The sequence below is a fragment of the Uloborus diversus genome, chromosome 10 (genome assembly GCF_026930045.1).
Source record: "Uloborus diversus isolate 005 chromosome 10, Udiv.v.3.1, whole genome shotgun sequence".
Classification (NCBI taxonomy): Eukaryota; Metazoa; Arthropoda; class Arachnida; order Araneae; family Uloboridae; genus Uloborus; species Uloborus diversus.
The window spans coordinates 85,790,727-85,806,541 of NC_072740.1; the positions used below are offsets into that span (position 1 = coordinate 85,790,727).

Sequence of the window (15,815 nt, forward strand, 5' to 3'; positions counted from 1 at the left end):
TTTTTTATTTGTCCCTGATATATCTAACTGAAAAGGAAGGCAGGCTGCAGTCCCAGAACTTGAGGAACATTTTTAATTTTTCACAGATCCGGTTAGCAAGTATTTATTGATGTAAAAAGAAAAAAAAAGAAATTCACGAGTAATATTGCTGCGTTATTATTATAGGAGCAGTATGTCCTTTGAATGAGTTATGCGATATAGCGCATGAGCATGGAGCCTTAACGTTTGTTGACGAAGTTCACGCTGTTGGATTGTATGGTGAACATGGAGCTGGTATAGGAGAAAGAGATGGAGTGCTGCATAAAATGGATATAATATCAGGCACTCTAGGTGAGAGATTTTTCATTGCTGTACGCCCTACAGGACTACACTCACAAAACCTTTAACATGTTAATATAATTATCGTTTTTCAATTAATATTAAAGAAACTTTATTGATGTAGTATACTTTTATACTGGTTTAAATACTATGTGCTGCGATCTTTGTACCACACAAAATATTTGACTCATTTAAGAGATCGGGTATTCTGCTTTGAGGAGATACAGGCGTCCCTCGTATAACACGGTACTTCTACAACACGGTTTCGATATTACACGGTACCAAATTTGCGATTATTATAACAAGGTTTCGATATTACATGGTACGAAACTTGAATTTAATACTTCATGGTTTTGATATAACTCGAACGTTATGTTTAAAAAAGATGAAATTTCATTTGTGTTTAATACATTCTGTTAACGGTTGATAACTCTAATAAGTTTTTACTTTGTTTTTATGAAACTTGGTTTCGATATAACACGGTACACATCCCTTGATTTACATTATTTCTAAGTCTCGTATAAGACGGTTTCGATATACACGATACATCTTAACATGATTTTTCTCATGCACATACATAATTAGTATTAAAAATAAGTAAAAATGCTATTTTAAAAAAAAGTCTCGTATTACACGGTTTCGATGCTACACACAACAAATTAACCATGTTATATGAGGGAAACCCCTGTATATATGTTTTTGAATTCATGCACTGATGAAATCACTTTTTAACAAGATATTTTTTTACATAACTGCCCCACTTAATGTATGTATTAAAAGCAGTCAATAAATAACGAGTCAGAGGCAATTCCACAGTAATTTACGTAATAAACCTCAAAATTGGTGTCCGTATAAGGACACCAATTTTGATTATTATTAGTGATAACTAACTGCTTGTTGATAATGCTTTATCATCATTTAGGCTTCCTGACGACGATAAATCACGAGCTACACTGTTAAAAATTCAGGAAACTTTTATGGTAAATATTACGGTAAAATGAAGTGTTTGCAGCTCCTTAAAAAATTGCAGTAAATTTTACCGAAAAAAATAAACGATTGTAGTGCCAATTCATACCCCACGTGATTTCTAGTGCTAAGCAGATAACACGGGTATTTCACCTCGCGCGATGTCTCTCAACTGGTTAAGTGGTTAACAAAGCCGCTTGCCAATACGAGGTTCTCGTGTTCAAACCTGCTACCGTAAAATTTTACAGTAAAATAGGCTTTTACGGTAAAAGTTACTGGCTACATGAATGCCAGTAACTTTTACAGTAAAATTTCAGGATTTTTTTAAACAGTAAAGCGCATTTTTCCTATCTTACATAAAAAATGGCGGCTTTGCTTTTTTGTTTACATGATCTACTTGGCGCACCCATTTAAATAGTTTTGTTTTCCGAATTAAATTAGTTATATAATTCAAACTACACCATAAATTATGCTTAAGGTAAAATCTTTAGGAATAAAACTTTGTTTCCGTTTTCAATTTATCCAGAATTAAAAATAGCACTTTAAACTAGCTCGGAGTTAAATTTTTTTCTGTGCTTCCTATATATCTTTTTTACACAAAGCCCCATCATCCAATTTACTGGATATATATTTTCAAAAATAATTCTAAAATCCGTGAGGTAAGCTATTAAATACTGAAGAGTAATCAAAGCAGTTATGCAATCATTACACAACCGTTATTAGTTTATTGCATAAAAGAAACTTCCAATATTTCATAGTCCGGTTTTACTATATTAGCTAAAATGGTAACCATAAATGTTCAAACAAAATTTCAATGAAATTTGATACATAAAAGAGACAGTTAGACGCAAATAAATGTAAGTAGACATTTTTAAGTTTTGAGTAAAACACGTTAAAAGTTACTGTTCTAGGTAGGCTTTCATTAAAATTTTTTTCAAAATCATGGTGAATAACTGCCCCTATAAGGGCTATTAGTACTATCCCTGATCCCAAAACAGAGCAGAATTTCACCTACCATTCGTACTAGTTATCTTCAAATTTTTAATTTTAGTGCTTACATCCCATTGCTTCTCACTGCCTCACAGATGAAATTGATGACGATTTTCTGCACTTCGAAATTATCTGTGCATCTTCTGATTCAGCCCATAATGCTTGTCGTGTACTGTAACGCAAATGATCATTCCATCAGATATACACCTGTGTTTATTTTTAAATTAAAACATTTAAATTTTATTTTTTAGGGAAAGCGTTTGGAAATATTGGTGGCTATATTGCTAGTACGGAAGCCCTCGTTGATATGATACGAAGTTATGCCGCAGGATTTATTTTCACAACTTCACTGCCAATAACTGTATTGAAAGGAGCTCTTGCTTCCATAAAGGTAATACATTTATCAACATACTTTTAGAATACTCTGTTAAAACTACAGGTTGCATTCGGCACCTTTCAGGGGTGAAACGCTTGTTCACCAGCGGCACCTAATACGGAGCCGAAATTGCACCTCTAACTAGGGTGAAAAACAGGCACCTTTTAAAAAATAGGCAGCCGGAGTGAATAGAATGAACCTTCGGAGAGAGAAATGGCACCCTTACTGTAGATCCTCCTCCCCCCTCCCCCCCCCCCGTATTGTGTGCGTTTTTGAATACAGGTGTGTATTTTTTTTTAATAGTTCTGTTTTGATTCATGATAGTATACGTTTTGCACACTTTTCACATTGCATGAATTCAGTACTGGAAATGATTAAAACTTGTAATTACAGCATTTGATCATATTTCAGAGTTTTCAACATAGTTAAGAAGTGCTCATTGCTTTAATTCATCTGATCGTTCTCTGCGTCAGTGTTTCTCAACTTTTTTTGACCCACGGGTCGGTAAAAGCAAATGAAACACATTGCGCACCTGTGAAATTTTTGATCTTTTCTTAAAAATAAATAAAATAAATAATAATCATTATAATAACTCTCGGGCCGGTAAAAAACCTGTGGAAAAATTCTGCGTACTGATGAATTTTGTTTTTTTGTTTTACAAAGTAATATTAAAAATGAATAAAACAATAAATATCTACAGACTTTATTTGGTATCAAAGAGTCAAATATATTTAAAGTTAAAGACGAGTAATTATTTGAATAATCATAGTTAAGTTAATGATCATTTGTGAGAAATAACCGCACCGAATGTAAAGTGTAGAGGTACTTATGAATTATTTACATGAAGTTCCAAAAATATTCTGGGATATTAAAGTTACGGAAAAACAAAATCGCTTCTCAAACGTTCAAAATTTCAATCAAAATAACAATAAAATAAAATGCGCATGAAATTTTTCGACAGTTTAAAAATTTAAAGAAACTCCTAACACTATCGAAATATTAACCGCTAACAGGAAATGATTCAATTACTTGAACGAAAAAGCAAAAGGAAAAGCTAGACGGAGAGAGATTTCTTTTTTATTTTTTGCGCTCACTAGGAAGTACAAGAATCATTTTTATTTAGGTTCTCACTTGTTGATTATTGATAATCTTCTTGCGGTTATTATTTAGGTGATTAAATGTTGCTTATCGAGTACTCAAGAAAATAATGATAGATATATTTAGTAGCGTTGTGAATGATGGAATTTTCACGACAGTAACGGTAAATGAAAATAAACAACTAACGGTACTACGGTATTGTAACGGACTAACGGTAACTGAAAAGCATTAAACGTACTTTTAACTATGTTTGAAAGCCCTAAAAGCTACAAAGTGATCAAAAGCTGTACTTGCTTGTTATTTTAAAGAATTATCCTAGAAAAGTTGAGATTTAATCCAATAGTGTACTTCATTCAATGTGAAAGACATAGAAGCCACGCATAGATGCAACCTATCATTCGTCCGCCATATTCAAGTGGTTGAATGGTGAATGTATGCCGGAAGCGCATGCGCCAGCAAGTCATTTAGCTATTGCTCGCTGTTTTGGCATCCTTGTCTGCGATTGTCTGCTGTTTTCGCACCCCTGCTCTACTTCCTGGCTAGTATGGCACCCTTGAGCACCATGCTTTCACCTTAGGGGGAATATATTCACTCATCTGGAACCTCTGGTTATAACAGTGTACATGAAGTATATTCAATTTTTATATAAATATTAGTCTCTGGTCTATGCATTATAATTATCCGTCAAATAAATCTGCACAGTGCTTCATTATTTAAAATATTATAAATCTTTACTGCAAAATTTGATTGTTTTATCGTTAATGTTATTTACTAAAAATTTAAACGACTCGAAATATTGATCACAAGGTAAATTGTAATGATTTAGAAAAAGGTAACCAATATTGTTATGGTAAAGTTGATTGATGCATCGCGACAGTATTTATTGTATGAAAAATGTACCAAAACGTTGATTTTTGTTACTCACTAAAGCAAATGCCAACCATGGATTATTAACGTAGTTAAGTAAGTAGTGCTAATATTAGATTTGGCTTGAAGTGTTTATTAAGTTACGTTTCAAATGAGAAGAATTCCAAGAGAGACCATTAAAATATCTTAGGAAAGTTTGCAAAGTCATATTCGAAGGAAAAAACGTATGTAAAGAGCAACAAAATAAAACATAAGAAGTTGAACAAGAATTATAATACTCCTTTCTTTGTAAACGTTATGTATTTTACAGATTTTGAAAGACAGTTTTTTTTATTGATATTGTAATGTATTTAAACAGTCTGCACTACGCAGAATTTTTGATGTTTATTAAAACTCGTAGTATTTCAGGAATTGCTCTCTGTCAACTGATAAAAAACGCAGGGTGTTCCAAAAATAGCAATCCATTTTTATGATTACATGTTTGATGAAAGAAATGAATACATGCATCAAACAAGGAACATATATACATTAGAATTCAACAAAGTTCTATATATCAACACAGAGACCAAGGTTCCATCATAGAACGAAGCACATCCTTTAGTTGATCAACTGTGATGCTGTACACTGCTTCCACAAGCCTTGCACACAGCTGATGCAGGCTTGTGAATTTAACCCAGTACGCAAGGATTTGATGTAAGCCCAAGCTAAGAAGTCAAGGGGATTATTAGATTGGTGGCTGTTTTCCGTATTTTCGCTGGTACAGCTAACACACCTTTTCACATGTTTTACTGCTAAGTTTTCTGGAAACGATGGCTATTCTTTCTTCTAACGAGAATATTTCTTCAAACATTGGTGAACGAAATCAATGCATTAGTATTTTCGTGAAAATGAATAGTAATTTTTAAAACTGTCTGTATGTTGTTCAAAACTACACCAATTCCATTAAGTATGACTTGTTTTATTTATCATACTTTGTAAATTATTTTAGAAACTCGAAAGGACAAATGAACCTTAAATTAAGTACCATACGCGCTCGCTCACTTAGTCATCAGTTATTTAGTCGTAATATTAGGTTCACTCACAACAAATTCTCATTCGCATGCTTCATTTAATTTTTAACTAGAAAACGAATACTATCAAGTCGTTATGAATGTTCACCGTATCTGAACATAATTGAAGATATTTGCATTGTAATTTAAATTTTATATTGCCCTGAATGAAAATGCTCCAAAAAGAGCAAAACTGTAGCCAAATGGTTTTAAATTAAGAAAGCCAGTCGTTTTTTTTTTTTTTTGATATCAAGCATATTTTTCTATTCTATGTAGCGCACATTGAATGAGCAAACTGATGTTGAACTCTATATTAACCTTCTCAGGTACTGAAGAGCAATGAAGGTAGACTTTTGCGACAAAAGCATCAAGAAAACGTTAGGTATCTACGAAGATCTCTACAAGAAGCTGGCATCCCAGTGGTTCATTGTCCCAGCCATATCATCCCAGTTCATGTAAGTATTTTTGAAGCTGTGCATCTTGTTGCACGTTGGCGGTGGGAGTACACTGAAAAGAAACGAGCTGATGTGTGCATCACATGACTTCCTTTTACTCCAATTTAATGTCATTTAAGCATTATTGGCGATTTTAATGTGATTCAATTGTTTATTCTCTAAATTTCACCAACAGTGGCCAAATTAAAACTAAATTTAAAAAAAAAATTGCCAAATTTGTCGCCAAGTTGGCAACAAATCTAGGCGACCAAAAAAAAGGCGATATATCGCCAATTGTCCGACAAATTATAACACCACTTGTGTTTACATCGAAATTATCAATAATTCCCCCCCCCCAAAAAAAGGGGCAAAAGACCCCCTTAGGAACATCCGAATGCATTCAAAAGAGAAGGTTCACAACTAGGCCCCACTAGGAGTCTACGTACCAAATTTCAATTTTCTAGGCCATACCGTTTTCGAGTTATGCGAGATACATACACACATACGCAAATACGCACATACAAACGTACATACGGACGTCACGAGAAAATTCGTTGTAATTAACTCGGGGGTCGTCAAAATGGATATTTCGGATGTCTGTAGGTTCCTAGGCATATATCCACGTGTGGTCGGGTCGAAAAAAAAAAAAAAAAAACTCAGCATTCATTCGGGGGTGAGAAAAATGGAAATTAAGGCCGATTTTTGAGTGAAAATTTTTTTGCGAAAACAATACCTTCTTTTTTGTAAAAGGAAGTAAAAACGATATCAAAAAGCGTTTCACCTTCTACTTTCAAGCGCATGCACATAGCTTTATTTATTTCAACTCCTTTGACAACTCTTCTGGAGCGAAACCTCGGTGGCGTAATCGACTAGCGCGTCCGGTTAACTGAAAGGTTGGTGGTTTCATCCCACTCGGAAGAGTGATATGTTTTTCTATTAAAAAAAGAAATGACAGTAGAGGAACTGGCCGACATAACCTTTGCTTTTATTGAACAACGTGAGCTTATAACGTTGAAGTTGATGATGTTGAATTGAGAAATTTAACTGTATTAACAGAAACTTATTTCAATTGTTGTTTCAATATGTTTTCAACATTTTTTACCTGTAATACGATATTAAGACACCATGGCCTTTTATAAAATTTTTTGAGATTCATAAAATGTCTACAATTTTTATTCGTTAATTTGAAATAAAATCATCTCAACGATTGGAAAGCTCCACTAATGCTTTATCAAAAAGATAAATGTGTGCATAAAGTGTGTTGAAAATGTGATTTTTATGGATAAATTGGCTAAAACAAAAATTTTGAATGATCATTTGAAGCACTGGATTTTTTAGCTTTTGGTATCAAAGTATTTTTAAAAACCGTTGCGTACTATAGTATGATTTTTGAGATATTAAGAAAAGATAGTAATAACAGAATGAAACTTCTTATTTGTAAAACATCCGAATAATAGGAAGAAGTTATGAATATTGTTAAAAGAAAAATTATTTCTCTTGGAAAGCACTTACGAATAAAAGCTTCAGCTTCGTAGTTAGTTTCAAACTTATTTAACACTAACGGGAAATTAAATTACTGGGTCAGTTACAAAATTTTCCAAGTACTACTTGTTGGTGAGAGATGAAATCGAAAACAATATTAAGAGAAATTCAACAGTAAAAGTTCGAAAATTGTAAAGGTGAAACTCTACTAATGTTTGACATGGAATTCTCTCAACCCCTAATATAAAAAATGAGTTATTCAAATCTGATAGGGAAACAATTTTATTTTTCAAAAAATCTTTTTCTCTGAGTATAGCAATCTAACAACACATTACTAAATATTTCCGATTGTAGTATTTAAAACTTTTCACAACACTAAATTATTCCATTAAGAAAAAAAATCCTATAATATAGCCCAAAAAAATCTTCTCGATTCCAGCAATTCCTTTCTATTTTCTTAGAACAGCGCACAAGAAGCAGGAACCTCATTCCATTCTCCATTCTTACTTTTTACAAAGCTTTTCTCAGAACTAATTTTAAAAAATGATAATAATATACTCAATGCGGCTTCACTTGAAAATAAGAAAACAGCTACAGCTGTATTTTTATGCATTCTACTTATGAAAATTCGCCAGCAAGGTTGTGCTGGAGTTGGCCTTTTGTGCCCAAGCTTGCGAGTTCAAACTCTACCCGAGTCGGTGTATTCATAAAGTGCAGAAAATCTTTAGCATCCATGTCGTAAAGGTATCATCATGTTAGAGATCTCATGCTTGTTAGTTTGTTTCAGAGCCTCACCGCTAAATTAAATTCCTTCTGCAATTCACGTCGTAAGAGCCGAGATGTCTCCATCTGGTGAAAAACTTTTCCTGGGTGCTCAACTTCTCAAGTGTAATAGTATCCACCGATAGTGATGCTGTATTAAAGATTGGTTTCCAATCTTTGGGGAATACACTAGGTCTGCAAATAAGGAGGAGCCAATTCCCATTAGAAACAACAGCAGCTTGTTTATATTTGTAACATCGCTATTTAAAGTTTGCAAGCAGTTGCTTTCTTGATAACTTTTGTTTCTTACCATGGGATACATTTCAGCTAAAAATATTATTTCTTGTCAGATAGTAGGGGAACATGGGGCAAAGTGGAATAGCGGGGCAAAGTGAAATGGTGAAATATTTTCTCTGGTTTTAAGACCACCTATCTTGCATTATTTTACCTATGTAGTGCCACATGTCGTCTATTCCAGTCAGGGAAAAAATACAGCCGAAGATTAAAGCATTTGGTAATACAGGCAATTATAAAAAATGATGCTCGTATTGTAATATTTTGTTGTAAGTCAAAAATTATTTTTGTTATCATAAAATTATAAAGTTATTGTTGTTAACATTTTAAATATTAATTCAGACCTCCTAATATTCAATGCAGTATTAATTTAGTCAATATTAAGCTTGTTTGTATTTTAAATAAATTGTACAATTAGTCAAGTACATTCGGAGAAAGTGGATGGGGCAAAGTGAAATAGTTCGTTTCATTTACTCATTCAATCATTTAATATAAATCACTTACGTTTTCATTTATTAATTAATTCATTTACATTCCTTCATTTAGTAATTCACTTATTTATTCATTCATTCACTTATTTTCTTACTCATTCATTCTTTTACTCGTTCATTTATTTTTCTTCATATAGTAATTGATTTATTCATGTAACTATTCGTTTATTGTTTTATTATATTTTCATTTATTCATTGAACCTTTTATTTACTGATTCTTTTTGATCAAAAATATGTTTTATAATCAAATAGAAAATATTTCATTAGAAAAATATTTTATTTTTCACTTTGCGCCATGAAGAAAAAAGTGAAATTTTTCCTTTTTTTTTTTTTTTTTTGAAGACTCAAATTTACTTCCAAAAATAAAAAATACTGTTTCAACTCAAGTTTTATTATGAAATAAAATGTCTTTATGTACTGCAATTTTCAAAACAAATTTCCGATTAGTTTATTTTGAAAAAACTTAGTCATCTTAACCATTTCACTTTGCCTCACATTCCCCTACTCGTTTTGTATTACATTTAATGAAACTTATAATTTTAACTAATTTATTTAGAGGTATTTTAAAACCAAATGATCAGTAAGCATAAAATTTAAAATTCATCGCAAAAACGTTTTATGAATCGAAAGAATAAATACTACAAATTTTAATAGAGGATGAAATATAAATATGAATAAACGGTTTTTAAAGCGAAAATGAATAAGTGAATGATTAAAATATCATAGTCAGTTTAAAAATACTAGATGACTAACAGCGTCATGAAAATTTAAGTTTATCGATTTAAAATTGTCCTCTTGAACATAGTCCAACGAAGGAATGCTAGGTAAATAAATTATTTCTTATTCAACATGAAGTAGTGTAAAAGTTAATTTTTACTATAAACATGCATAAATATAGCTAATATTTGCAATTAAAATCTTAGTAATTTAGTTATTTCAGTTGAAAATTGCGCTAAAAGGACTCAAGTAAAATAAATTATTTCAAACTGGTAACTGGGTTGGTTGGTTGTACAAACTTTAGAAAATACAGTAATCTGTCGTAGCCTTTTGAATCTTTTTGGGAAGCTTTGTGCTTTAAATGGTACTAAAAACCGGATCCTATTGAAATTAAATGACACAGCTTATTTGCACTTAAAGTTATAAAAATAAAAAGTCTGTTTACAAATTCTGGGGTCGCTTGCAGGTATGATCGAAACGACTCTACCATTAGACAAATGGATGTGCAGTACGAGAAAAGAAAACATTGGGCATTACTTGTCTACCTTTCGAGTCGTTTCGACCATGTTAGTACAAGACCCATGTTTAGACGTATCACTTAATTAAATAAGATCTTTTCTAGGTTGGGGATCCATGGTACTCAACAAAACTGAGTAACGAATTGATTCAAAGACATGGTCATTATGTTCAGGCGATCAACTATCCTACAGTTCCAAAGGGAGAAGAAAAACTTCGCATTGCGCCCACTCCATTTCACACTAAAGTACTGATGGATCAATTTACTAATGATCTAGTTGACACTTGGAAATATGTTGGACTAGAGCTGAATCACAATTTCTGTAGCCAAGTACGTACTTTTGCTGTAAAAAGGTTCACTGAAAACTCTCAAGTTGAAACAAATTCATGTAGTAGTCCAGAATTAGGAATTAAAATCTCAATCATTCTTCTTTAACAAATATCCTATATTTCTTTATAGTTTATCTCTGTTATCTTCTATAATTTATTTGTGTCTTTTCTCTTTCATCCGGTGTATGTAATTTTGAATGAATTTCTCATAAAAGTTTTTTTTGTACATATTTAATACTTCATATAACCGCGTATTACACTTTATATTTACGGTTATCTACATCGTTTGTCATTGAGAATGTTGTCCCTCCCATGTCTGGTTCATATTCAGCCTAGTCTTTGAGCTTATGATCACAAAAATTTCCATCTACATTTTGAAGCTGAATATGATTTGACCTCATGAAAAGGGAAATATATTCTTCCTGTATTCAGTAGTTGGTATTGACTTCTGCTATACATTTATCAGTTCGATCGATGGCAGCTCTAAAGAAATCCTTATGCAAGGCATGCATGGGGTAAAATATCCGTAAGTGAGTTCCGGTCCATACCCGAAAATTTTGTGACACGTTTGAAGATTTGTAATAAGGCTAAAGGTAGCCACTTTGAAAATTTGTAAATATATTAGACGAAATAATGTATTTATATTTATTTTGAAGTTTGGTAGTAATATTTTCATTAGCATTAAAGTTATGATGTATAATGCGTGTTTAAGTTATTTCTTGTCACCCTGCATATTGAAAAAACCTTCTTTCTCCCAGAATATGCAAAACCCATACCCATAACCCATATCCACCCACCTTTTTAACCATACCCATATTTTTATGCTCCTCAAGTGATCGAGAAAAATGGTTGCCAAATTTGAAATCAGCGATAGTATAAAAGTACTATACTATTACCATACATTACCATGCAGTAACTTTTTCATGTCCCGAATTTTGCTGACCTATGCAATCTATCATCCTAGACGCAGTTAGCAGTACTACTGTTTTCTGGTGATAAATGAATGAAGAAATCGCTTCTCGGCTCATGAAACAGCAGTACATGCATATCTTCACTTAAGCTCTCCAATGTGAATGGCCCCCTTCTTTAAAGGCTAGGGTTCGGTCTTTCATCGAAATATTGAGCCTACAACGTTGTTTTATTTTCTTTTAAATTATTTTACACATCCAGGGGAACTCCTTTCATTTGATGATCTATTTACATGTATCAATCGCCGTGGTGGAGTCTTCCTGCGCTATCAACCAGCATCTTCAAGTTGCTCAAGTCGCTTGCTATCATTACTCTTTTTCAACTCGAAACTCCGCTTCTATCTAATGCTGTTGCTAATGCTGATAATAAAAACATCATTTTGAAGCCTCTCATATCGTTTGAATCTACAGTAACTTGCTTGAAATCCTCATCGAAATCGAAGTTTTTCACTTTCTACAGTACTAGTACAATCCGAAATACATTCACATTGTTAAAGCAGATTATTCATATCCCTCTTCGATAGTTTGTTATGCTTATTCAGTCGTACAACATCCATTATTTTCCTTGCCACTTTAAGTTTTATCTTTATAAAGACTTTCGAATTATAATTCCCCGTATACAGCAAAAATTATTTGTATTAACTATGTCAAGCGAATTGTTCTTAAAATGTTTTCCAGCAAATCACAAGAAAAGTTCTCTCATGACAAGAGGCTTACAACAGCGACTAAAGTGCTATGTCTACATACTGGTACAGGCTTTAATGTTGTTACAGAAAAAAAATGTTTAAAATATCTTTAATGTTTGAAAACTTTAATGTAGCTGAAAATAAAAATTCTGTTTCAAAGGGTAAAAATCGATAGTGTGCAAATAATACGAATTGAATGACAAACAATATCAGAATATTTATTTATTAGCAAAGAGCCTTACTGTGAAACTATTTTTGCTACAGACGGTTAAAAATTTCCTGCATACAATATTTTTAAATAAAACTTGAAATACAATTTTTTACATAATTGGTGAAACTTCAATGGCATGTCAGAGAGCTTAAATGTCATACGATATGAAAATATTTTTTTTTCTTGAACAACAAGTCTCTCCTGTGCAACTATTTTCACTACTTGTGATTAATAAAATTCATGCATATAATTTTTTAAATAAAAATTAAAATGCTATTTTTCACATATTTGGTGAAACTTCAAGGGCCTGACGAAGGGTCTAAATATATTTGATTTCAAAACAAATTTTTCTACTAACATTTGATGCCAATGCACAACTTTTCCTACCGCAGGAAACTCAAATTTTAAAAAAATGTTAAAATCGACCTATCCTAATGTGGGGCATTTTACGAAAAAATCAACCCTTTGTCCCGACCGTGACTGTTCATATATTTCATTAAAAAGTAATAATTATAATGAGTAATGACGAGTTTTTTTGTTTATGAAATCACACATAAGTTTAATTTCTTAAGCAGAAGAAATTTGTTGATTAATATTTTAAAGTATTATTTTTAATGAAATTTTTGAGGCGTCACGTGCGGGACAAAGTGACCGTTTTCCGTGCAATGGCCCATATATTTATGTGAATTGCAATCATTTGTGGAAAAAAAAGGAGCTTTAGTTATATGAAAACATGTTTTTAATTTTGGAATACTGTTTTTACTGATAGCAATTAGCTCTTTAAAAGTAAGAGTTTTCACTCGAGGAACATTTAACTTGCTGGAGTTTCTCAATCTATGAATAGAAAAGCATTTATTTAAATATTATTACAGATGTATTTTTATCATGATTTTAAGAAACAGTTTATTTTAATTATTAAAGTATCTGAATCAAATAACAAAAGTCTTAGAAAACAAGCAGCTGTATAATTTTTTCCGGTACTTAGTCGAAATAGTTAAGTCATGTTTTTTTTTTTTTCGTTCAAATCATTTAGACAGTATTTCGTGTGGAATAAATCATGGCTTTTAAATAAGCTTAAATAAAATGTTCCTTCGTGTCAAACAGTTTGCTAAACGTGCGTCGCTCACTTTGAAAACAAAATTTAACTCGTTTTTGAAGCAGATTTAAATGATACATCTCAATAGAAGACTTGAATTCTGAATCTAAGAAAAAACACTTTACTTCTTTGCCCAATTTTGAACATCAGTATCCCCCACTTGTTTATCTTTGTTATCACGTACTTGAGTGACTGTTTCTGATAGTCTCATTCAGTTGAAAGATTTGATAAATATTGTAACTTGATCTAATCTTTCAGGGATCATAACTGGCATACATACGGAGATCCCTTAATTGAATCTCAGTTTTGATTCAGATTTTCGGTTTATTCGTCGATTTCAAGGTCCATCTCACTTGTTGACCCACTAAAACTAAATCTGATGCAACTCTCTTGATTAGTTAAATTTCTTTTTTTTTTTCCTTACTTTTCTTGTTTTTTTTTTTTTTTTTTCATCTTAATGTGTAATAGAAGTACGGTAATTGTAATGTGTTCACTTCATATAAGAGCTCTAATGATAAAATAAGTTGCATAAAACGTTTCATAGCATTTTAATGGTGCTATTTCTGTTATTTTGTTTTAATCGCTGGTGATTAGATAGCATTATTTTATTTTGTTTTTATTAAATTAGTTTTTTTTTTGTGTGTGTGTGTTAAGTGATGTTCTACTATAGACTTGTAATGCACAACATAATAAAAAATTGCGATTATGTATTTATTCGTAAAGCGTATTAATTGTTGAGTATGTTTTTATAACCATTCTCTAAAAACGAATTCGAGAAGAAAGGTATTTGATATACAAATAAAAAGTAATTTTCAATCTTTGGCGACGGATACAGAACTCAAATGCGCGATTTGCGCTGTGTTCTGTTCGGATCGAAATTATTTGAAAGGTGCATAACATGTCGAATGTTCAGCATGACGGTGATAAGTACAAAATTGTAATTCCAGATTACCTTGCACAGATGTTTATTGTATGTCTGTAACCTAAAAAAAACTATTTTTTTTTAAATACAGAGAGCTATTATTGACAAAAACTTGATTTAAAAAAAAGGAGTACAGTAAACACCCGATTAATCGGCGGTCGGATTATCCGCGGGTCTTTTCACATTTTTTTTAAATTTTTTTTAACGGTGATGATTTGCAACTAACCCACTTTTTTTTTGTAAAAAATTAAGATATGTACTAATATCATAGTCATTAAATGTTTTTGAAACTTATGATTCTGTTATTATTCGTGTTTAATTTTTACATCCTTTTTTTAACATTAAATGTTATCGTTGTTAGCTATGATTTAAATGTATGTGTGAGTGATATTCGTATTTTTTAATTATATACTATCTAATATTCGGATTATCCGCGGTTTTTGCTTATCCGCGGTTACCGTGCCACCCTACTCCGCAGATAATCCGGAGTTTACTGCGCTTAAATCGCAGTTCGAACATAGTTCATGGCTTAACTAAAAATGTTATTTACGATTTATGATCCTGCATGCATGTTAACTATAATAATTTGTTATTGGAAAGTGAATTTCTTAATGATCTCTCTCTATATATCTCTCTTATCGGGTGTTAATTGCGCTCGTATTCTGAGAGTTCAACCGAACCTTTACCCAAAACTTACTCATTAAATGATTTATTTATTTATTTATTTATAGGCTTGTGAATACTGTAAGAAACCCTTACATTTCGAACATCTTGAATCCCGAGTACTGCCACCATGCGGCGGTGTTGGAGGCTGCCCACAAATAGCTGTTCAATGAATACAAGACTTACTTGCAAAGTTGTATCAGATTCAAATAAAATGTGGTTGTCATTCACTTTTATGTACAATTTTTTGATGTCTGCTTTGAGTTGCTTGTGTATACGTGTATGTAATATAACGCGCACGTATATACACACATAAATACATAGTTCGAGAATACATAATTCTGATACATTACATGTTGATACTTAGGCACGTTAATTGAATAAACAGAAAATAAATTGAAAAATTTAAACAATGGAATATGTATAGCAACTTCGTTAAATTGGAAAATGAGTTTGAACAGAAATTTTTTTCAATAAAAATTCTCAATATCCGTAACTGGAAGGGCTCTATTAGTTAAATCTGAATTACACACACACACACACACACACACACACACACACACACACACAAACGTTAGG

The 15,815-nt window shown here is 32.0% G+C and overlaps 1 protein-coding gene across 3 annotated transcripts in view; it reads left to right on the forward strand.

The window, feature by feature from the left end:
- LOC129231307 (5-aminolevulinate synthase, non-specific, mitochondrial-like) overlaps positions 1-15,466 on the forward strand; it is a 64,173-nt gene extending 48,707 nt beyond the window's left edge. For all 3 annotated transcript variants that reach the window (XM_054865595.1, XM_054865596.1, XM_054865597.1), the window contains 5 exons: positions 166-330; positions 2,526-2,665; positions 5,991-6,119; positions 10,467-10,691; positions 15,305-15,466. In XM_054865595.1, the coding sequence (XP_054721570.1) occupies positions 166-330; positions 2,526-2,665; positions 5,991-6,119; positions 10,467-10,691; positions 15,305-15,409 (764 nt within the window). In that variant the 3' untranslated portion in view covers positions 15,410-15,466. The remainder of the gene's footprint in view (positions 1-165; positions 331-2,525; positions 2,666-5,990; positions 6,120-10,466; positions 10,692-15,304) is intronic.
- The last annotated feature ends 349 nt before the right edge of the window (positions 15,467-15,815 follow it).